This window comes from Amblyomma mixtum, chromosome 9, assembly GCF_055824585.1.
Source record: "Amblyomma mixtum isolate Tamu chromosome 9, ASM5582458v1, whole genome shotgun sequence".
Lineage (NCBI taxonomy): Eukaryota > Metazoa > Arthropoda > Arachnida > Ixodida > Ixodidae > Amblyomma > Amblyomma mixtum.
The window spans coordinates 46,954,333-46,976,709 of NC_143020.1; the positions used below are offsets into that span (position 1 = coordinate 46,954,333).

Consider the following 22,377-nt stretch of genomic DNA (forward strand, 5'->3'; position numbering starts at 1 on the left):
CATTTTTTGTAGAAACACCGAAGAAGAAAAAAAAGGAGCGTCCTGACAAGTTCATCGTGGAAGTTTGTTTTGTGACAAGCATTGAATTCACGTGTTCGTTTAATACGACTAGTGATCTAATACTATATCTTGCGACCTTCCTGAATGCGGTATGCATTTTAGTCATCTTCTTTCATCTTGGACAATATATTGCCGACTGCATAAGCAAATCTGCGCACCACAAATATTTAAGAACATAATCTACTACTTCCCCAGCTGGTAATTATAGGGAAGACAGCTTGTGATACTTTATTAGGGGAGTCAAGAAATAAACACAGTAATTTATTTTTTAAATGTATTTAAAAAGAAGAAGGCTTAAGAGATATAGGAAAGAAACCTTTTAGAACGATGATTATCAGCAGAAAAATATTAAAAATCGATAGTAAAAAAAGTACAATACATGAAGATAATTAAATATTAGAAAAGAGAAAGCTGAAAACAAAAAGGAGGTGCAGTCCTGGCTCTACTCTACTTAGATGAATGAAAAAAAAACATCAAATTTTACTATAACTATGAACGTACAGCAACATGACCAAAAATAATAGCAATATTTGGCGAGTAAACTAAGAAACGAGAAAAACAAGAAAGGGAAAGATAGAGACATGCTCTCCTCTTCAAATATATCTATCAGGCCTTGTATTAAGCCTGAAATGCCCTTAGCTGCTGAAGTTGTTGGCACTCTGAGGCTGACTTCGCCCCCGGAACGCAGAGAAAACACGGCGCTAAACCTAAATGAAGTTGTGCGAAACTTTGTCTACCCCCTGGTGTGTACATGCTGCTCCGCTACTGAAGCGGCCCTTTCGTCAAAGCGCTATCGCAGTCGTGTGGTGTGTGAAGCGCGGGCTCGGGGCGGAGGATCCTAAGCTCTGTCCAGTAGTCGGAGGGGTGCACGAGCAGTCCTGATAGCTCGCGTTGGATCCATAGGTACAAGCAGCGCGAACACAAAACAAGAAGAAAAAAAAAGGAGAAGGAAGGTTGCCTAAGCACATCATTTATCTCTCTATATTAAAAAGAAATCACCTTTCTCTCTGGTTTTATTTGATTTTACCTAGATTTTAAAGGCACACTTCACATGTTGCATTTTCGTTCTAGCCGTGTTAATTGCTGGCGCTCATCCTTCGCACCGCTAACCTTTTCATCGTCTTCTCGACTTCTCATGATTTTAAGCGAAATTCGCGGCCTCAACTCTGTTCTTTCATTTTTTTTCCATCTTCGAGTCATTCGCGCAAACTCAAGCCCATTTTTTCTATCCTCTTGTTTTCTGCATGTCATTTGTGCTTCATGTCATGGAACGGATTGTATAGTGTGAGTCTTTTGGTGCCCTGGACGTCGTGTGGGTCCCCGTTCAATCGTATTGGGGCTGTGTGCGCGATATCAAGACTTTACGTTGCCCTGAAAGTAACGGCGCGAAAAGAGATTTCAAGTATTGTTTAATAGGTAGGGCATTATTGATTTTTTTTGTTGCGGGACTAACACAGCGTGCCAAAATGCGCATAGGGCAAACTGCTTTTACTGATTTTAAATATGCGGCACACTTACAGAAAGTGTTATGAAAAGACCACTTCTTTGCATCTTTACGCAGACTAAGCTTAGTGTAATTTGTTTTCCCAGAGCAAACATCTCATTTTCGTGCTTTACTGTGTTGCACTAATAAGCCTCGTATACTGATTCCGCAAATTTTTTTCATCTCTGATGCGATAAATGAAGCAACATTTTATCTGTGAAGGATTTTTTTTTTTTGCTAATGAGAAGGCACAGCTGACCGGTTCGTTACGATGGAAATTTCGGTTACTCTTATAGCCATACATGATTTTGACCGTATCCGGCTTATGAACGCAGCTAGAAGTTCCACAAAAAAAAAATAAAGTTTAGAAACATGCTAAGTCATTACGAACAGAAAATCGCGTTTTTATTCTTGCCTCCATTATGATATTTCTCTAACAAAAACTAGTATTTTTGCTCGTTTACTTTTTCGCAACTCTGTTTCTGTGTTGAACAGTTCACAAGAGCACAAAAAATAACTAGTCTGTTTCCGGACAGTTGTAATAGATAACCAAGAATGCGTGTAAAGGTGTTGATTACACAGCGTTTAATTCATGCATGATTAACACTGTGTACTTTTGCATGCTTGAAGGCGGCACTCGCATTCCATGACATGACCCACCCAAAGATACGACTGCAACTGAACCAAGTCGTGACGAATGTGGTAAGCGCATTTTCATCTCAACAGCGTTAATGCTACTGAAGGCATTGACGCTTGCCGCTTACGCTTCTTAGTGAAAAAAAAATTGCAAAACAATTGGACAGACAAGGCATCTTCCTGTGTGCTTTCTTGCCTATCATGTTGCTTTGAACTATCTTTCTATCTGGTTAACAACAATGGCGGGCGTTCTTTCAGGCTCAGAAGTTAAGGTTCTTGGTTGTATACCCAGACCACTTGCCGCAAAAAGCGCCTTGATTGATTTAAAACCCGAAACATATCTTATCAGTACCCATCGCGGTGGCTCAGTGGTTACGGCGCTCTGCTGCTGACCCGAAAGACGCGGGTTCGATCCCGGCTGCGGCGGCCGAATTTCGATGAAGGCGAAATTCTAACGGCCCGTGTTCTGTGCGATGTCAGTGCACGTTAAAGATCGCCAGGTGGTCGAAATTTCCGGAGCCCTTCACTACTGCGTCCCTCATAGACTAAGTTGCTTCGGGACGTTAAACACTATTAAACTAAACTAAACTATATTCTATCAGCCTAAGCGAACAAAAAAAATGCCGGTTACTGGCTTCACTAAGTTTACTGCATGCACTATACAAAATTATATTAGTTTGCAGGTGTGAGCATTTGAAAATTATTCAGTGGCAGAACAGGTCTTGTAAAATGAGTTATCGTGAAACTTAATAACGCGGAATCATAAATTGGAACATAGATATTATACCTTAGGTCAGTTTTAGGTAACAGTCTCTGTCGAGAAAACTAGGAAACCTGCAGATAGTTGCAAGCACCAAACTGCACTAACTCATAAATTTTCAGCCTGGCGAATCAGTATACATTTGTTTTCCGCGATCCTTACTGTTACTCTCAATAAGCCGCATGACATGTTAAAAAATAGTCTGATTGTGTTATTTAAATAATTTTTCGTACTTTCAAATCTCATGTTTTACATTTTTGACAAGATGCACCCTTTTGGTTTTATTTTTTTCTAGAGTGATCAAGTCATTAACAAGACTGAAAACGGAGTGGACATACACACAGCTTTGTACAGTATGGAAGCTCTGGTACACAAAGGTGTCTTCAATCGCTGCGACGTTGCTTTTCTTCTCTCAAGGTTAGGCCTCATCATGCAAGTTTGAGAGACTTCCGTATCTTCTTTGAGGGCAATGCACGAGATTGTTCCTAGCAAATGAGTGTGTATCCTGCAACAAAAACCTTTCTTTGCTCTTGCTCAGCGGAAATTTCCGTGTATGCTGCCGGGAGATACGCCTGTCGGCTGCTTCCCGTGATATTTTTCGAGAATTCAACTGTCAGTGTCGGCCGTGAAGCAAGCTACTAACTTTTGCAGTGCAACGCATTAACGCTTTTCTGGATGGTTGTGGGAAACAAAGGGGACAAAAGTCGGAATGGCTATTCTCGACGCAAGTGCAAACGTGAAGGAACCGTTATGTGGAGGTTTCTAAGGTCTCTGTGTTTCACCCGATTTGTGGACCAGCGGTGCGCTGGACCTCTTCACTGCTTGAATTCTTTCCACAATAATGCAGGCTTTGCTGTATTTAGAAATCCTTCCAAGACGCCACGATCACGGGAGGCTCCAAATGCGTGTCTACAAGATTGTCATATGTCGACGCCTTTTCACCTAGACTAGAGCGCAGTACCTTCGCGCTGCACATATATAAGATAGAGGAATAATCCGAATATGCAAAGCGCGATGCCGCATGTATCGCGTTTGACGTTGCAGCTGGTTGTTTGTATGTTCCCGATAGGAAACGTGTAAACAGATGATGTTGTTTGTATGGAAAGCAGATGATGAAAAGGTGATGCGTTAGCTATAGAGACACAATTTCGTTGCACTCCCACTTAGTCATCATTTAAACCACTAATGCAAGCTGCTCCAACCTCCCTCCAAGGTTCTCGACCTCGATGCATCCGACTGCCACGAAATACAGCATACGAAGGCTGAAGATGAGCGGGGACTTGCCTTTCTATGGAGAGGTTGCAAACGCCTACTTAGCCCTCACCTCCTCCCCCCTTATCCCCACAAGCCACGGTGAAATACTTTATTCAGGGGCTTCAACTCGCGGCTGTCTGGAAGAGCAGAACGCCTGATATCAAATTCCGAGGCTCCCTATTTCGGAGGTGAATATTATGAGGGTCGTAGAACTCTTGGGAGGTCTTTCGTCAAGGGAGGTGAATATTATGTGGGTCGTAGAACTCTTGGGAGGTCTTTCGTCAAGGGTGCTGGTACGGTTTTTTTTTGCTTTTTTTTCGGGTTCTTCGCCATTTTTTCCTGCATTTTAACTCCAGGGTGTTAAAGTTCCGTCGTCGTGATGGTCGGCCTCAGTGTTGCCGACGTCGTCATCGTTTTTAGCGAAAAATACCTGTAGAAGCAACCATGAAGCCAACTACGTCACGAGACCTTGTGACGTCATCAAAATCTTCCCCCTGAATTTTGAGCAAACTGACCAAAGTGGCAGGTGCCGGCTGAATTAAGGATTGATCACTCAGGAAGAGCAACCCAGGCTGCACAAGCCACACCGGTGGCAACACCTGTCATCGCATGGCAGTGGCGCATCACTTAACTGCTGCACCACTGCACCAGGATTGGTATGATGACCCCCAGAGATTTATGAACGTAATGTGGAGACCTGCCAGTTCCGCATATATGGGCATTAATTAACTATAACTCACGTCTTCCCTAGATGATGAGCTTAAATGTCTCTTCTCAATTTTTTCTTTACCTTTGAAGCCTGGACGTGGCGTTCGCGCAAAACTTCGTATGTTTTCCTTGTGAGAATAATATGGCGGTGATGGAAGCATGCGGTGAGCCGTATTGTGGGTTCGCCGCGCCCACTTCCTTACTACAATTCTTGTTTACCGGGAACCATGGCCCTAAGATTTAGCGCTCTAAGTAGTCCGCCTCATTTTACAGTAGGGTGTGCAGTATGCTTCAAGCAAAAACATCCATTGCCGCTTGAAAATGCCTGATGTAGCCTAAACATCAGTAATTCCTCTTAATAAAATTATTCTGCAGGGCAGTTATAATTTCTTTAACTTTCTACCTGCGGCGTAGTTCACAGTGCAATTGCACGAAAGTTGCTGCTGCGTTTTGTCACCTGACAATAATTAAAACAAGAAAAAATCACACAAGTTTACGGCATCTCATTAAACATGTTCAAAGAATGCTGATGACAAGAAAACATTTTGAAGAATTTTTTTGGGCCTCTTTTTTCGCATACAGTGGAGGTGGTGTGCAGTATTTCGGCAAATTTTTTTTTTTCTGAAATCAAGCAAGTGCCAAAATTTTACCCCACGTTCTAAATGACAAGTATACTATTAGGTTTCACTGCTTGACAAAAATTTCGCTTTTCTTAATGTTGACGTAATTTATCAATGCTAGAAATCTGATGCGTGAACTAGAAAATTAGAATACATTTCGACCTAATGCAGGGCCTCAGAACACTCCTGCGTATGTGGTCACATACAGCTGAAGAACTTTCTGTGCTGGTAATTCTCAGCTTGATTTGTGTTCACTGTGCAGATATCAAATGCACCTTTACTCGAAAAAAAAAAACACGTGTTCAGGAGAACAAAGTTTGTTAACAACCGGAATTGTGAAAATAACCCCACAATAAGTGCAGTAACGAGGCCACCAGCCTGTGCATTCCATCAGTGCTTATGAAAGATTTTTTCATAGGGTCACCTAAATTTATACTCATACTTATGTCTTCGATTTTCTTGGTGGAAAACTGTATACATAAGCATGCGATTAAACATAGCGCGTCACAGCGACAGGCGAGGGGGGATAAATACTCCTTCATGGTGGCGATGTTAGATTTATTCTTGTATTTTGATGGAATAAGGTTAACACGTGCCAGAGCTTTATAAAAGTAACCTTTAAAAAAATTCTCACAAAGTGTTTTGCTCAAATTTGGTTTTTGAAAAAAACTGCCTGAAGAGTATGTTTTAGAAAACTGTAAGGTTCGCAAATAGTTTGTTATAGTTATACAAACGCTTTAATTGTTCGGTTTTACTAAAGTTTCCACGTTCAACACATCTTCATGAGCCCAAAAAGAAAGTGTAAATATTAAAATTCGTTAGTACAAAAGAGGCTCAAATGGAACGCAAAAGGCGCACCGCGCGACTGTATTTCGCGTTGATTTCTGACCCGGAAGTTAAAGCGTGAACTCCAGAATGCTGCCCGTTTCTTCCCGGAACCATAGAAATCTTAACCTTGGCATCGTTGGTTTATCGCACTGTAACATCAGTAGTAAAAACATAATATGACATTGCATTTTACTGGCAGTGAGTACTCCAAAGTCAGCAGCGCATTCTTCAAAAAGCCGTTTGCATTACTGCTTTTTTATATCTGTCATTTAATTCTTGTCGCTAATTTTCCTTTCCTTTTTTCTTTTATTTCATGCAGCGAAGAAATGTTTCGTGTTATAGGCAATACTTTTATTGAAAGCCGAGTCATGGGTAAGTCTCGAAGGGGGGGGGGGGGGGGGGTTCTCAAATCGTAACACTAAGAATAATACCTATTGATAGCGGTACAAAATATCTTGCCTTATCGTCTCAAATCGCCGCAGAAAGCGTATTGTTCCCTGTGCCACATATTTTGAGGCAAAAGCCCTACTTAACGGGATCACACGCTACCAAGAATCTTCCGTGAAGTCTCGGAGTAATTCGGGTAAGCTCGGGTTAGTTCGGAGGAGGGTCGCGGCATCTGTAGCGAATGGGAGGAGGGTGTAGCGACAGCTGCCGCCGAGTGGAGACAGCATGTGAAGAATAATAGCTAGAAACAGGGCTGCTTGCACATGCAGATGCCAGAAAGGAGAAGCGAAGAACGAACAGATGCTTTCATTAGTCTACTCGGTTTCGCTACGTTAAAACCTTACCACATTTTCGTTGACGTCTTGTATTTGCATGCGTCCGAACTGATTACATATTAGCTTACTTCTCCGGAGTGCATTGATTCATCGGCTTGTTAACATCAGTTGTAAGTCCAAGCGAATTGAAAACTTAATGCTGTCGAAAAGGGGAGACGGTGGCGGTGGTGGTGGAAAATATTTATTTACTGATATTTACAGCAGAGATTGGGGAGTGGCCTTAAGGGCCAGCCCCTTACAAATTCTAAGAGTGGTCCCTAGTCCGGGACCGCTGTGAGTTCCGCGGCAGCTCCTGCCCTAGCGACGAGGGCTCTCTGGCTCTCTAACGTAGAGCAGCAGAGCAGGGCAGCCTCCCAACTATCTCAGGTAGGCGAGGGGAAACGGGAGTAAGCTGGGTTAGAGAGGCAGGCCTACACCATATGGTACACGTCCGATAACGCGCATTCATAATGCGGGCACTCCCCGTTAAAAGCCGGATTAAAATATTGCAGCACTGCCAGGCACAGTACCGTGTTGGCATATAAGCGAAGGAGCCAACGCTACTCGCTTTTGGTTAGCCGTTTCGCAGGAGCGATAGTCGCTTTCATCCCCCTGCGAAATTCAATTCGAATTACTCAATTTTATCGAACACAACATAGTGTTGTGTTTGATAAAATTGAGTAATTTCTTTGTAGGTGACAGCCGGATTAGGTTATGATACATCAGGCGGCGAGTGTCGAGACGATGCCCGGTGGTTGAGCGCGCGGGCTGAATCCGCCGCAGCCTCGTTTGCCTCCTGTCCCGCATGTGCTGGGGTCCAGATGACGACACGTGTGTTCGGGTGGTCCTGGTACTCGCATCTATGTAAAATTGTAAAGGAGGTGGTTGTGCACCGCCGGCGTTGCCTCTGAGAGCGGCGAATTGATTTATTGCGTAGTGAGTGGGAATGTGCCATGTACTTTCATGTTATCCACGATTTCGGTCTGTTTGTCTGCAAGCCCGCGTACTCATTCTGAATTTTAGAAGCATAGTTTATATTATTCATTGTCATCATCATCATCATAATTTATTACCCCTTGAAGGACCCTAAGTGGGGCATTACATAAGGGGGTATTGGGAGGGGGGGGGTATTACAGTGGGGTATTACATACATGTGGGTATGTAACACAATTTGGGTATTACCTACATTACGACGGCTCCACCTCGAGCTAGACAATTCCCAAGATCTCTTCGCTCTTCAGTCGTTTTGAAGTAATGGGAGCTTGAAACAGCGAAACTGCAAGTAGGAGTGAGCACTAGCTTACTACTTGAAGTTATGCTGAGCTGAGAGCCGCTTTTGAAGACGTAGAACGGTGATACCCACGCAGTTTCGACTACAACAGACATAAGCACGAAGTACATTGCAGCATTACTCCCGGCAATAAAAATAAGGCAAGGACTCTTGTCAAAGCAATAATGTTAGGTAAGTGAAATTAAAGAAAGTTGTAGAGAAATTATTTGACATGTGGTCGTGACGTTTGCTCGCGTTACAAACAATGTTTAGTCTTAATGCGCGAAGCCATGTTTTAAAGTGAAAACTCTATATTTACGCACTTCCTTGTCGCCTTAACTACGCTAAGCTCGAACTTGTTTTGAAATATATTTTTCAACTACGATGTGATTTTGCCTCATTCTTTCAGCTACGATACGGAAGCGGCAATGCGCTTCCAAACTAGCTTGGCCATCGTGAAATAAAAAATTGTGCGGCTCTTGCTTTCCTCCTTAGAGTCCATTCTTCTTAACTGAGGCTACTTAATATTTTTACATAAGGCTCTTTTATTGCTTGTTCCTTCATTCTGGTTTTGAGCTTAACGTTCATTAGTTTTCAAATATACAGCTATGCATTTAAGTTCACTTTCTAGTGTATTAATTTTAAATATCCGGGTTGAACTTGCCACTTTATTATTTGCTTTTTTATGCACCTGTTTACTGTTGTTTTCTTATCGCTGATATATCCCGCTTTCTAATGGTTTACGCTGTTATAATACTATTATAAGATTCTATAATATTATAAGCTTAATATTTTAAATTGTTTTAATTGCTAGTCTTCTAGCAAGTGTTCCAGCAAACCTTCGCTGTGCTAGCCAGTATTGAGGCGCATTCGAATTCTTTTGGTTTGCCTGTAATATTTCGTTTCAACCCCACTCTCCTTTAAAATTCTTCAGCTATGGAGAATGCTGTAAAAAATAATCATGCAGTCATTCATCATACTGGCACGTAGACGCAGTTCAATTCATTATCTAGTAATATAGCAGAAGAGATATTGTAAGTGACACATTAATATTTACACGCCGACTACAGGGCATCCTGTGCCCGGAATCATACAAGAAACATCAATTTAAGCAAATACTGCAAGCATTCTTCGAGCGTTTCCAAGCTTTAAAATGTACCGGACCCTACTCTCTTCGACCTGTAAGAATTGACAAACATTCATCAGGCCTTTCTTGCGCAAACTGCTAGTAAAGCGGCAACCGCAGCAATTAACTATATGTAAAAATACAGAAAATTTTGGAAAACATGTTTCTGTTGCTGGTGTATATTTTTCAGGTATTGCTTTTATGGCTGGCGTTTGCAAAGAGTATAAAGTTGCGGTTGGAGAAGACAAGCCACACACATATGAAGGGGTGTTGACGATGGCTCACGAGTTGGCGCATTTGTAAGCATCATTTACTTTGAATCCAGGCGATGTGACATTGTTTCTAAAAATTAATTTTAAGTAGACTAATTGTTTCTAGATCTACCCTCGGGGATTCAACCCTTTGGTTCTGCCCGTCAGAACCCCAGAACCTTGGGGTGTGGGGTGGCACAGTACCAAAGAACGCTAGGTTCTGAACTCCAGAACCCTGCGGTTATGACAGGCATGAAAAGTGCGTGGTGTTTTTGGCACAGCAGTGGAGAGTCATGTTTTACATAACTCCAGCTTAATTCGGCTCGTAATGAATCTTTGGCTGAATGTCCCACTCAAAGACGCCTCACTCATTCCATAAAGACACGACTGGACTTGGAGTTTAGTTGAAAATGCTCATTACTCTTCTTCGAAGCAGAAGTGTTTTTTTTTAATCCAGAACGTACCACGCAGCTCCATCGCCGCCAATAAATGTTGAACAAATGAGTGCGACGAGAAAACGGAGCTCATGAATATTGAAAACTAGTTATTATTGCGGATATATACCGTGACATATTCAAACATGATGAGATGAAATATTGCAGCTAAAAAGATTTTTCTTTTCAAGGTGGGTAGCAGGAGAAGCCCTTGAATAGCATCGCTGCGCGAGTGAGTGCTTAAGCTTCGCGAAACTACCCAGAGAGCTAGTGCATGTAGTGCAGTGGGAAACAATGATTGTCTAGCATGCGAATTTGGTTTCGATCACACAGGGCGTCGAGAAGCTTTTAAAAAGTCTTTATAGCAGCCTTCAACAAGTCTTTTCTTCATGTCGAGTGGCGACATAAAGACGGTCTAGGCATCGAATTTAGCAGTAGAAATTGAAATAGTTCTGGTTGCTTTCATCAACGACGATGAAACCTAGAACTCGCTAGGTTGCACGGCACGCTGAGGGGAACCACGCATCCATGTGGCGAGTTGATCTTAGCGCCAGCAGCTTAATGGGAGTTGTTGTGTAAGTGACTTGCGTAATTCCCACGTGATCCTACGTAAATACCACGTCGGTCGGGCTTTGCCTCCGTCAGGCCGCAAAATTTTTCGAAGGAAAACGCTGCGTCGTAATGAAAGAAATGTCGCATGTTAGGTACAACAGGCGAAATGGTGTCCCCTCTAGAAGGCCAGCGTAGTGTTTCTGCCTGCATAGCCACCAGTAATTAGCGCGCCCACAATTTTTTTGCGCTGCTGAACGTGGCGAGGTCACAAGTTCTACTTTTAGTACAGCCACCCATGGCCACTTGAATGGCTTTGCACTGTCACATTAGCAGAATCGTTGAATGCGGGTACCTTCACGAGTTCTGCGTTTGAGTGCACTGCTGTCGCGGTGCGCAAGCGCATGGTCACGTCGGACTTTTTCAGATTTCGCGCGCTTTCTGCTCAACGCGCAAAAAGTCATCTACAGTAGACATCAAAAGAAAAACTCATGAATTAGAAGTTTCTTGGCTAGCTCTAGGTGCTCGTGTCGAAATTTTGTCGTGAATATTAGCTTGGGTATGTTTTAAATGTTTTATTTAAGATAGCTGGAAGTCCTTTTACATTACATCTGTAATAGCAACAATATGCGCAATTCTGGCATCATTTCTGCTATATCTTCATTTTTTCTTAAAATAATACCTGTATGAAAATCATTATTTTGGTTATTGCGGCATTGCACAATGGCAATTTTAATATCATAACTTTTTAGATTCGCTGCACTGGTAAGTATCATTATATATCTTAACAATCATTTGGCCCTCTGTTTCACTAAACTAAACCTATGCGTATATCTGTCGGACGCATAGTAGGCAAAAATTAAGGAATAAATCTAAATAAAAATGTTCATCTATTTTACCATCTTGTTTGAAATAAAACATTGTGAATTTTAAGATACGCCACTAATGTTCTATTTGAATCAGATTTTAACATTTTTTCCAGAGAGAGCTCCCTCATACAATAACAGATTTTTAATTGTTAACTTGATAAGATTACAGTTAGGTGCGCAGGTTCCAGTTGATGACTGGTCGTGCCAACGATGCGCGCTCTTCGAAAGGCCACACGGCGATCGAAATTTGTTAAGCAGGAGCGCCAATGAAATTCGCGTTTCCGAAATTCTAAAAAGCGACTTGGCTTTCAGGAATTTCCGGCTACGCACATCGAACTGCTGGTAAGCGCCTAAGTGTAATAGTTTAAAAGCTGTATTTTGCCAGTTTTTATCTTCGGTTCCACTTAACACTACTCACGTGTTTTCTGGTGTTCGCAAACACTTGCATTACACAGACACCGACACCACTTTAGAGCGAAAAGCTCTACACCTCCATGCTGAGCCTGAAGGTCAACTGGCTCTTAGATTTGACCTCTAACGGAAGGCGCGCCGCATGCGGTTATGACGTCATCCCATGTTAATCGCCAGCACCACAGCTGCGCGCATGGCAGTCACTTCTGCTGCTGAGCTGGCGGCTGCTGCTAGGCCGCTCCTCCTCGCCAGTTGTGACATGTCATGTGCCACGTGATTCGCTCTTGCGCTGGGTAGCCATGTCCGCCGGTGTCTCGACCTGTTCTCTGGACGCTCGCTCTCGTCCTTGTGGCACTTTAATGATTGCAGTGGTTGCCGACAGATCTTTCGCTGTGTGTAAATCCTGGCTCAGCTGAATTAAGCCACAGCGACTTTTTATGCCTTAAAGCGACTAGGTTTGAAGATTTTCGTCCGTTATTGCTGAACCAGGCAGTACATGTTCTTCATAGTCGCAAGTAAACCGGAGAGGGCATCGATCACATTATTTTGAAGAAAAAATCAAAATAAATCAAATAAGAGCTCAAAGAAACAAGTGCTAAAAAAGCACCCATTTTCCCGCAACCCTGGTAACACCTTCGTCAGGATGTTCATAAGTACGCCCTTTGTTAAAGTACTATGCAGGTGATATGTACACCATGCCATTCTGTTTTTCAGACTTGGGGCGGATCATGACAACGCCAGCGGGAGCGATGCAAATATGACGGGCTATCCTGATTCGCACAGCTGTCCCTGGGAGGACGGCTACTTAATGAGCTATATAGGGATCGGCAGGAACAAACACAGGCTGTCCAACTGCTCCAAGGAACAAATACGGTTTGTGTTTAAGTAAGAGAACCCATTCTACTAAATATAATTGCATTGACGTCAATGTATATTCAGCCTTCAGGGACAAAAATGCAGGGAAGGGGGACAACAAGCTGCTCCCAGAAAATCTTGCCTCGGTTCCATCCCCTGCTACTGTAGAGTTCACATCATGATTAATGTTTGTAATTGCTGTCTGGTTGCAGCTTGCGTTACTTTAAAACATTTTTTTTTACAAAAAATGGACATTTCCGTAGACTGCATTGAACTCAGCTCCCATGACTGCGCAGATTTTTTGTAATTAAAATATTGCTCACTTACTTTACAAGAGGACGACACAAATGTAGACGGGACAGCCGCTAATTTGCAACATTAGTTTAGGAAACAATGCCACGCCGAATATATTCGGCGTAGCGGCTATAACGAAATTAAAGTCATAAAAGAAAGGCATACAATATAAACAAAGTCATTGTTTTGTGGTGTTTTCTATAAATTTGTGCCGTACTGACATATCTCACGAATTCGAAGCTTATCTGAAAGGCTTGCTTGAACACTCTGAAGAGCAAAAATGTTTTTCTTTCTATTGCTGCCATGTTCTAAGTCAGGATTCCCAGAGTACTATGCCTCAAGGCGTACTATAATAATTCCGTGCGCAGCTATAGAATGCACCGCACTGACATCTTAACTTTCCTTCAAGACTAGAGAGAATGTGAACAGCCGTGAGCAGTCCTTAATGAAAGAAACATGGTTGCTGCAAGACAGATTTTGGAGAATGATAGCCCTATGAAAGATGTTTCTTCGTTGGGTTCTTTCTGGAAAAATTATTTACCATCTCTCCATATGGCTTTTTGTGACAATCGTTTACTTGTAAGGAAAACAATGGAAAACTTGTCGGCAGAAATTTCCGAGCCCTGTGGGCAGACCCCATTGTTCGAAATATTTGCAACCTTTTGTAACCTCCCTCGTACTTGTGAGAACGTCACAACTGATTCCCATAAACGGGCGTCGTCCGCAAAAAGATATGCAATAATCATGGCAGTGTGTCGACAATACAGACAAGTGAGAACACAAATCCACCTTATCCTGGCTCTTTTGAATGTCGGTGAAACTATATACCCAGGTCGGGGGTGAGGCTTGAACAAGGCCAACGGATCTGACTACGCAACGTCTCATCAGAATAGAATTCGGCCACCTAGCCTACTAGTTGTCTCTCACCTCCTAACGAATTCACAAGCTAATGTGCAGCCCTCACTGACCGTTGGTTGCGTAACACATGCCCAAGGCGGCCAGAAAGGTGACTCAGGAGACGCTGCTTGCAATCTCTGGCTCCGGACCGGTCGCCTTTGAAAAATGTACCTTGAAAAGTTTGTCGTGGGAGCCCTATCCAGTTAGGTTTTTAGAGCACTGCTTTTCGAGGAACTAGCAGGTATAAAATCGGACTTCATGGACCTTAGTGAGGTTAGTGTGGCTCATGAACCATGTAGATTGCTCACGAACAATGCTATCGTAGTTGAGAGGACACTGAATAATTGGGTGTGGGATTCCTGGTAAGTAAAGACAAAGCTGGCAGCATAGATATGTCATTAACGCGAGGGCGCCAGTTATTATAATTGATGGGATAAGCGATGCGAATTGAAGTTGTTACAGACTTCCGCCCCTATATCTGGACATGACGACCATAGAGGCGAAATCTTCAACCAAGGCGTGAAAACAGCAATAAATGAAGTAAAACACAATATATTCTACTGGTGGGTGATATAAGTGTAAAAGTAGGCAAGAAGGAAGCTGCAAGTCAGGTAGCGGGCAGCTTCTGCATAGGATATATGAATAGCCTGGGTGCGTAATTAGTTGAGTTTGCAGAACCAAATAATTTGCGGACAAGAAGTACGTTCTTCCGCAAGAGGCAGCACCTGAATTTTACGCAAAACATCAGAGATACAGAGATAAAAATGATGTACTCCTCATATTCTGCACTCATCCTGGCATTGTGAAGGGTCTAAAGGTTTGCTGGATGGTCTGATGGAGTGACCGTTGAATGTTAACGTCTCAAATTATACTAGACTTAGAACGAGAACGGAGAAACTATTAAGGAAGAAACGTGTCAATATCCTAACTTTAAAAACGAGAATAAAGGAATTGAGGATCTAGCTGCGAACAATTATTCCCCTTTTGCTGAAGTCGACGACCTTAGCACTTTAGAAATTAACCATAATTTTGAATGTCTCAAAAAGGACTGCGCAATAGAGGTAGGCGGTAAGTAATTTGAAGGGTATGCACGTCTATCTCTGGAGAGGACATGCCAGATTTAGTGCATGAAAGCATCGAACTTAACAGAACGAATAGATCATGCAGATATATCAGAGTTTATAAGCGGAAGGTAACCGATATGAGGCAGTAATATATGGAGAGAATCGAGCATAATATAAACAATAGCTGCAGTGAGAAAGTGGTCAAGAGGAAAGTGGGCATTAGAAAAATGGCACGTAAGTGCGAAGAGACAAGGAGACTAATATCAGTACATATATAGATGAGATTGTTAAATCAGCCGACACGTTCTATACAGATCTATACAGCAGAAGAAGCAATCAGGATAATAACGAGAGGAAGTAGCATAAAGAAACAGGAGAAACAGAAACAGGATAAAAAAAGCTGGTGAGGATCACGCAAGAGGAGGTCTGTACAAGAACGGGGGGGGGGGGGGGGGGGGGGGGATGGTGGCAGTAAAACAATTCACACTCTGAACACGAAATTCTGTGACTTCGACTGTGTTCGAATTTTCGAGAATAACACTATCTTGAACCCTATGAAACGGGACGTCAAGCACTTAGAACATTAAAACACGATAAGCTTGCACTATGCTCTGTACAACCCACTGACGTAACTGCTAATGAAACCAGACTGACTCTTCAAAGAACCAGAGGACGAGGTGTACTTTCGTAAAGGCGACTGGACCATACCATACTCACAATATAATTCAGCTCGTAGGGAAGTGCACAGTACATAACCATTGCATATCTATATAGCATTCAAGGATTGCTAGGATCCATTTTAGGTCATCTAAGCCTCAGCCTTCATGCTAACTTTATTGAATGTAGGTGTAGAAGAGCTATATGAGAAAAATATTGAAAGGTATGTTAGCGGCTGCACAGCTACCTCATTTTCCCATAAAACAGTGATAAAATTCAAACAAGTAAGGTGTCACACATAACGAAACAGAGAACTGGAGTGGAAATCCTGTCGTTTCCACTCAAGTTCAGAACTTACTTCAGGAACAGTTAACAGTTAACAGAACTTACTTCAGGAAACTGCGATTCGCTGATGACGTTGCCTTGCCTACTAACTTAGGGGACGAATTCCAAAGGATGACCAATGACTAGAGAGTGACAGAAGAGCAGTAATTATGAGAATATTATAAAGTTACACAACTTCTGAAATAACAGAGTAGACAACGCAGCGAGCTGCGGAACTAAAAATGATAAACAATGGACATAAAGAACAGTAATGAAGCAGAATGTATCATCGAACATGCGAGAGTTGATGGCATCCTAGCCGAAATAAAGAAGAAAAAAGAGGCTTGGGTAGTTCACGTACTGCGAAAGTATGCGATACCGCTGTTCATTAACGGTACCTCTATGGAATACAAAAGAAGGCAAGCATATTAGCAGGCTTCAGAAAGTTAGATGACCCGATGAGATGTTCTAAGTTTATCTTGGAGGTAAGTCTGCCGCAGCTGTCACCAGGCAGGATTAACAGAAAGATATGGAAGAGGTATTTGTCCTGCAGTGGGTGAAGTCGTGCTGCTGCTGCCGATAATCTGCGTTACAGACGCCATGGAAGTGATTCCAGACGCTAGCATCTCCTATTGAGCTCGGCGCACTTTGAGATCGAGCCAGAGATGCTCATGAAATTTTCCACGGCTTTAATTGTTCTTTTTCCGGACCAGTCAAATATTCTCGGCCAAGGAATTGTAAGATGTTTTTAACAGGTACCTTTCCATGCTTCCCACATGTTTAGCAGGTCTGTACAGTCTGTCGTAAAACAAGTATTGTTAACATATTCAGAGGTTACGATCGCTCCAGTGGGATTCTATATACGAAAGGGATAGTATGCTGCCTGGTAAAGCACCGTTAGGTGAAATCAAAGTCTAGGTTCTTGCTGTTATTAACCCTCCAGCATATGTTCTGGGGTCATCATTAAGGCACACGTAGTTGTCTATACCACTGAAAATCCAGCTTCATTGTTTGGTTACATAAAAAAAAACGGTACTTGTTGTGTGGGGAACCGTATGGAGCACATAGTAAAGCTCCCGTCGAATGTAAAAAAAAACATATGGCAATATTCATAGCGTGCGGGAGACAGAAACATCTTCTTGTCTGACAGTTAGATTACCTTCTAGTAGGTTCGGTTGTCAAGTACATATATCAGAAGCTATTTTAAGAAATGCAATGTGGCATGTCTGTATGAGCGAAAATTTCGCCCGTAGGTATGTGAAATACTGCAAGAGGCTTTCCTGATTTTTTTGCGGAACGTTAACCGTGGGGCGCTGTAGTGTCTGCTACTCAAGAACGGTAATGACTGGGTTCCCCGTGTTCAGGCATCTGGACAGTAGCGTCCATCTCGGCAGCTTCTAGGAAATAGTAATCGTCTATTATCCCAAAATGATCTCACAACCCTTAGTGATCATTGGTGAAATCCTTCTGAAGTGCATTTGATATCGTCGAGTGAAACATCCTTGTAATGTTCAATATCGAGTGAAACATCCTTGTAATGTTCAATATCGTGTTATTCTTTCGTCAGGAAAACATGGCGTTATAAAGCAGCTCTTAACATATGCAGGCATTAAGCAGGCGCTGGAGCACCTTTAGCTGCCGGTTCTTGCTCAGTGATATATTTATTGTTCCATATGTGGGAGCCAAGTTTGTCAGCAAGACTTCTGATAACAAACAAACCTTCATGGCAAGCTGTTGATAAGCGATGTAACCGCCGAGCGGCATCTCTTCGTTGACCTTTTGGCGCATCTTTAATTAAGATATAAAGTTGTACTGGAGTTCTCGCAGTGAAGTCAAGCAGGCATAATGTTGCGCCACTATCGAATAAATATTTGATTGGCTCACATGTGTTCTAATCCAATCCTCGCGATCATATTATCTTCCTTTGACTGAAATATAAGCGGCACTTAAATCCTTTTGCAATTTTTTGCTCAGAAAGAGAAAAAACTTACCCCTGATGATCATAAATGTTTTACAAATAGCGTGTAAAAGACAAATTACGCATAGCGCAGCTTAATTACGCTCGGGAAAGAATAATATAAGAATCCTCAAGACCGCGAACGCTAATTTTTTTGACAGGAGAAAACGCAGATGAAACGCCTGCAGATGAACACATTTTCTACGAAGAATGCCTAACAATTTTAGAGCTTCTTAAAGATTGTAGCTAATATATTAACTGCTTTCTTTTTGCAGAACATTACCGCGGTCTTGCGTGGAAGTCAGCACAGAACCAATATTTACAACTACGTCATACCCCGGACAAAATATGACACGAAGAGAATTCTGCCAAACGATGCACAGAGGAAACTTTACTGCAAAGCCATTTCAGGTATGGTAGTCACAATTATGCTCAATTTTTTTCACGAGCTCTCTCATCAATGTGCCATTCCAAAATATATAATTTTTACTAAAATCCGGAATTCTTGTTCCGTCTATTTATTCGTGGTTCAAGGCAATTAATTAAAAACCGCCGTCTTTCTCGTACAGTGTGCTAGAGTACCACTGTAAAACAGTACGTACTTCTTAAAAGTAGTACTTTATACTTAAATTTACTTCAAAGTAACTTTTAAGTAACTTTAAGTAACTTTAAGTAACTTTTAAGTAACTACTTAAAAGTACTGCTTAAAAAAAGAGAGCAGCCTCAGCACCTTGGTGGTACCAAAAGTCAAGTTCAGTCGAGTTTTCCGCATTTAATAACGCAAAGGCCACTAGCCATCGTTGCCTAACTGTGCATTCGCAATCCGCCATCCAAACCTTAGCATGCTGACAGATGCAGCACTTCCCAGAAGAAGGTGGAATACATGTTGGACTGTCTGTCCAACATGTCTGGCAGACAAACTGTCTGGTGTGTTGTCAGAATTTTTAACTAGGTTTCGTGGAAGCACGCTGAAGTATTTTAAACATGCAATTTTTTAGCTGCAGAGATAGTGCGTTAGGGCAAGTGTTGTAACATTTAACAGGAGAGAGAAAACATGCCACAAACTACTAAGCCGGTTAACTAGGTTCCAGTAGCTATCTGACAAACTGTCACAGTTGGACGCCCGACTGAAATTAGAAATTTGTAGCTTACACTTAGTAACACCCCGATCAGTTTTCGTAATTTCGAAAACGCGACTAACCTTGGTACTCTGGGTCAAAGAATGTTTGCCCTGTCGCACGCGTTTGCGAAACGGCGCGACTTTGGCATGTTCAGAGGCATTTCCTTGTATATATGTCTCAGCGAGGAGGACGTGTTACGTTACCTTCTTTGTCCTGTCTGGTGTGCAGCGTGAGTACCTAAGCGCCGGCGGTATCTTGCAGGCAGAAAATTCTTTGACCTAAGCTAATTGATTTAGTGCATTATTTCGCGAAAAAATGATTGGCATTAACGACGGAGATGTCTGAAAGGGCGAAAGGTACTGGTACAGCCACATCATGATTGTCCGAAACAAGGCCGCAAACATGCGGCAGCTTTGCGCTTTTTCTCACAAGCCTTCTTGGTAGACAAGCGCTAAGTGTCCTTAGCGCAATACCGCTGCACAAGCTAGTCGGGTTAAGTCATCGGTCCACACAATCTAAGGCCCAGATGCGATCATCTACCGCCTCTCCCGAACCCACAAATTGCCGTAAGAAAACGACGTGGCTTTTCCGAGAGGAAACTTCAACGCTCTCTGAATGCCGACATGGTCTGGAAGCGTAGAACAAGGACCGCGCTCCGAGACGATTTTGCCCACAAGCAAGCTGCTTACGCCCGGTTGCGATGTCGTCGCGTGACACGTGCAGATCGAGGAGGAGTACAGAGGGACCCAGGGAGTCGATCGCAGCACTCAAACGCTGCTAAGAGGCGTGCCCTTCTCGCGCCCGAATAGCTTCAGTAACCTCACTGAAGTTCGTCCCAGGGAATACCTCATGAACCAGCAGGATACAGTGACTCCCCAAAACACTGCAATTACTTTTTAACAAACTTATCTATATTCTCTGAAAAATCATCTTTCAAACATTAGTGGCAGGCTTCCCTGCAAAGCCTGGTAATATATGTACTTACATGCACTTCTACTGTAAAGCTCACGTTTCGTGGTATTTTGAATTTCGTTGTTAAAAGCTCAAGTTTCATGGTATTTTGAATTTCGTTGTTAACAGAAACACCACAAGCGCCACAAGAACTGTCAAATAAAGTGCTGCTGGAGGGGCGAAGAAGGTTGGCTATGGTGTCAAGAGCACACTATGCCAGAAGGACTAAAATGTGCTCCTGGAAAGGTTGGTAGAGATTAACTTAGTACTTATTTGTGTGCTAGAACCAGTTTTTTTTTTGTTTTCTGTATGCGCAAATTTTTTTTCTCTTGATTGACAAACGAAGGTCGCAGAACCATAAGTTTAAACGTTGAATCCTATGACGCAGTTCCTCAAGAGAAACGTAGTTTCGGAATGTGAGGACTGCTTTTGCTGAAAAAAAATTTCACGCGATAATTGTTCTATTTGAACGAAATAGGTTTGCTGCCATTTGTCTCGTGGAAGAAGAATGAGGGATGAAGGTAGAAAGCGGCTGCTTGCGTTGCTGTAGTGACTCCAATTTTTTGTACTCACGCTAGTGTTATGTGACCGATGTGCACCCCTGGGAGCTCTTTATGAGAGCACAAAATAAATGTTATTAAAACCCAGGTGCCAATTCTTGACCAGCTGCTATTAGTGCTTTGACACTGACGCTATTCCCAAAATTTAAGTTTCTTGTTTTATCAGCTAAGATATAAGTAAAACTTGAGTACCTTGTGAAGCGGCGCATGCCGTAGGTTTCTGTTGTACTCATTAGAAATAGAAAACGCACATTGTTTACATAGATGCTTCTCTAGAAAATAATACTTTTATGTGAGACAAACTAGCCTTTCATGCTAGTGAGCACACCCCTCTTTCCAGCGCAGCTGATTTGATGAACAAAATAGTAATCGATAGAGAAGTTGTCTGTCAAGCTCTAAAATGTGTGAAGTTGTCTGAAGGCTGTTGGAATGAAAACTTTACTGTAGCCTTATTCGATAGAGAATGCATGCTTTCTAGTTAAGTTTATAAGCTAACTAGAATATCCGCGCTTGCGCTTTCGTAAAGGACAACTATTTGGGTGGGATGGAAACTACGATCCCTCGAGATTGTGCTATGTGCAGTTCATGGACCGATGCGGACAAGGGAGTGGAACCACAAAAGTCGGGCGGAAAATGCTTAACGATTTCAGTTCTTCATCATTGTGGTGATGAAAACGTTGTATTGAAGTACTCAGGACCGTGGGATTCACATGGTCGGGGCCCCAAGTATTACCTTGGAAGAAAAAGTTATCCAGAGCTCGAGCACTCATGTGGTGGGAGTCAGCGCTTGCTACTTGTGAGATATGACTCCCCCAAGTTCGCACAATGGGGTACTAGGGCAGTTCGCTCCTTGATCCCCTTCACAGGAGCCCATTTTGAATGAAGCCCTTGCGAGCCTTCTTTACCGACTGGCAACGCGTTCTTGCCTTGCGCGCATTTCAATCTTGAAGGCAGGACCTCGATAACGGTCAGGTTCTTCCTTCTAGCTATAGACACAGCGCATTTCTACACATGTCCGTATCGTTTACGTACTGAGTCTCAAGTAAAGGTTTCTACACTACGCCACTCGCGTCGTCCGTAGGAATGACCTCACTGCGACTCATTTTTCCGCGTAGCCGCATCGGATCAGTGCACGGGGTTCGACTGACGTCTAGGCGCCGCCGCCTTCCCGCTGTCTGCACCGGTAATGAAAATCTGATTTACCTTCGAGACCTGCGATCTTACGACAAAATCGGCCGTAACATCTACCCTGTTGATCCTAAATTTCATGCGCATACCTCTATCTTCTCTATGCATTCCTCTGCAACTCCCTCTCTTTTGTTTGTCTCGCTTTTGAATGTGGGGCCGTGTTCACTGACTCGTTGCTAAAGACGTGAATGCAAATATTGTGATACTAAGAGAGCTTGCCATCAAAAATTAGTGCTCTAGCGACATTTATGCTTTGAAATGTGTTTTTTTAGTCAACTTTATGGTTCTTTTCTTACAGACATGCAGGCGTGGCGTTTGCGCAAGCCATAAGTGGGAGTGAAACAGGCTAGGCTGTGTACAGCTCAAGAGCAAGAATTTTCTGCTCATCATGCAAGACGAAGCATTCAGAGCATCTATAATTCCGCTCAGTCTGCATAAAAACATGGAACCGAACGAAAAGACGTTTAGCTCGATTTTCTGGGCCGTATA

At 42.7% G+C, this 22,377-nt stretch overlaps 1 protein-coding gene across 1 annotated transcript; it reads left to right on the forward strand.

The window, feature by feature from the left end:
- The first annotated feature begins 24 nt into the window (after positions 1 to 24).
- On the forward strand, positions 25 to 22,377 carry LOC149328901 (venom metalloproteinase antarease-like TpachMP_B). Its single transcript, XM_089561989.1, has 9 exons — positions 25 to 149; positions 2,174 to 2,245; positions 3,235 to 3,356; positions 6,669 to 6,721; positions 9,697 to 9,805; positions 12,735 to 12,905; positions 18,344 to 18,479; positions 20,270 to 20,386; positions 22,187 to 22,377. Exons 2-9 carry the CDS (start codon positions 2,195 to 2,197, stop codon positions 22,226 to 22,228), a joined length of 801 nt encoding a protein of 266 aa, XP_089418115.1. The 5' UTR covers positions 25 to 149; positions 2,174 to 2,194; the 3' UTR covers positions 22,229 to 22,377.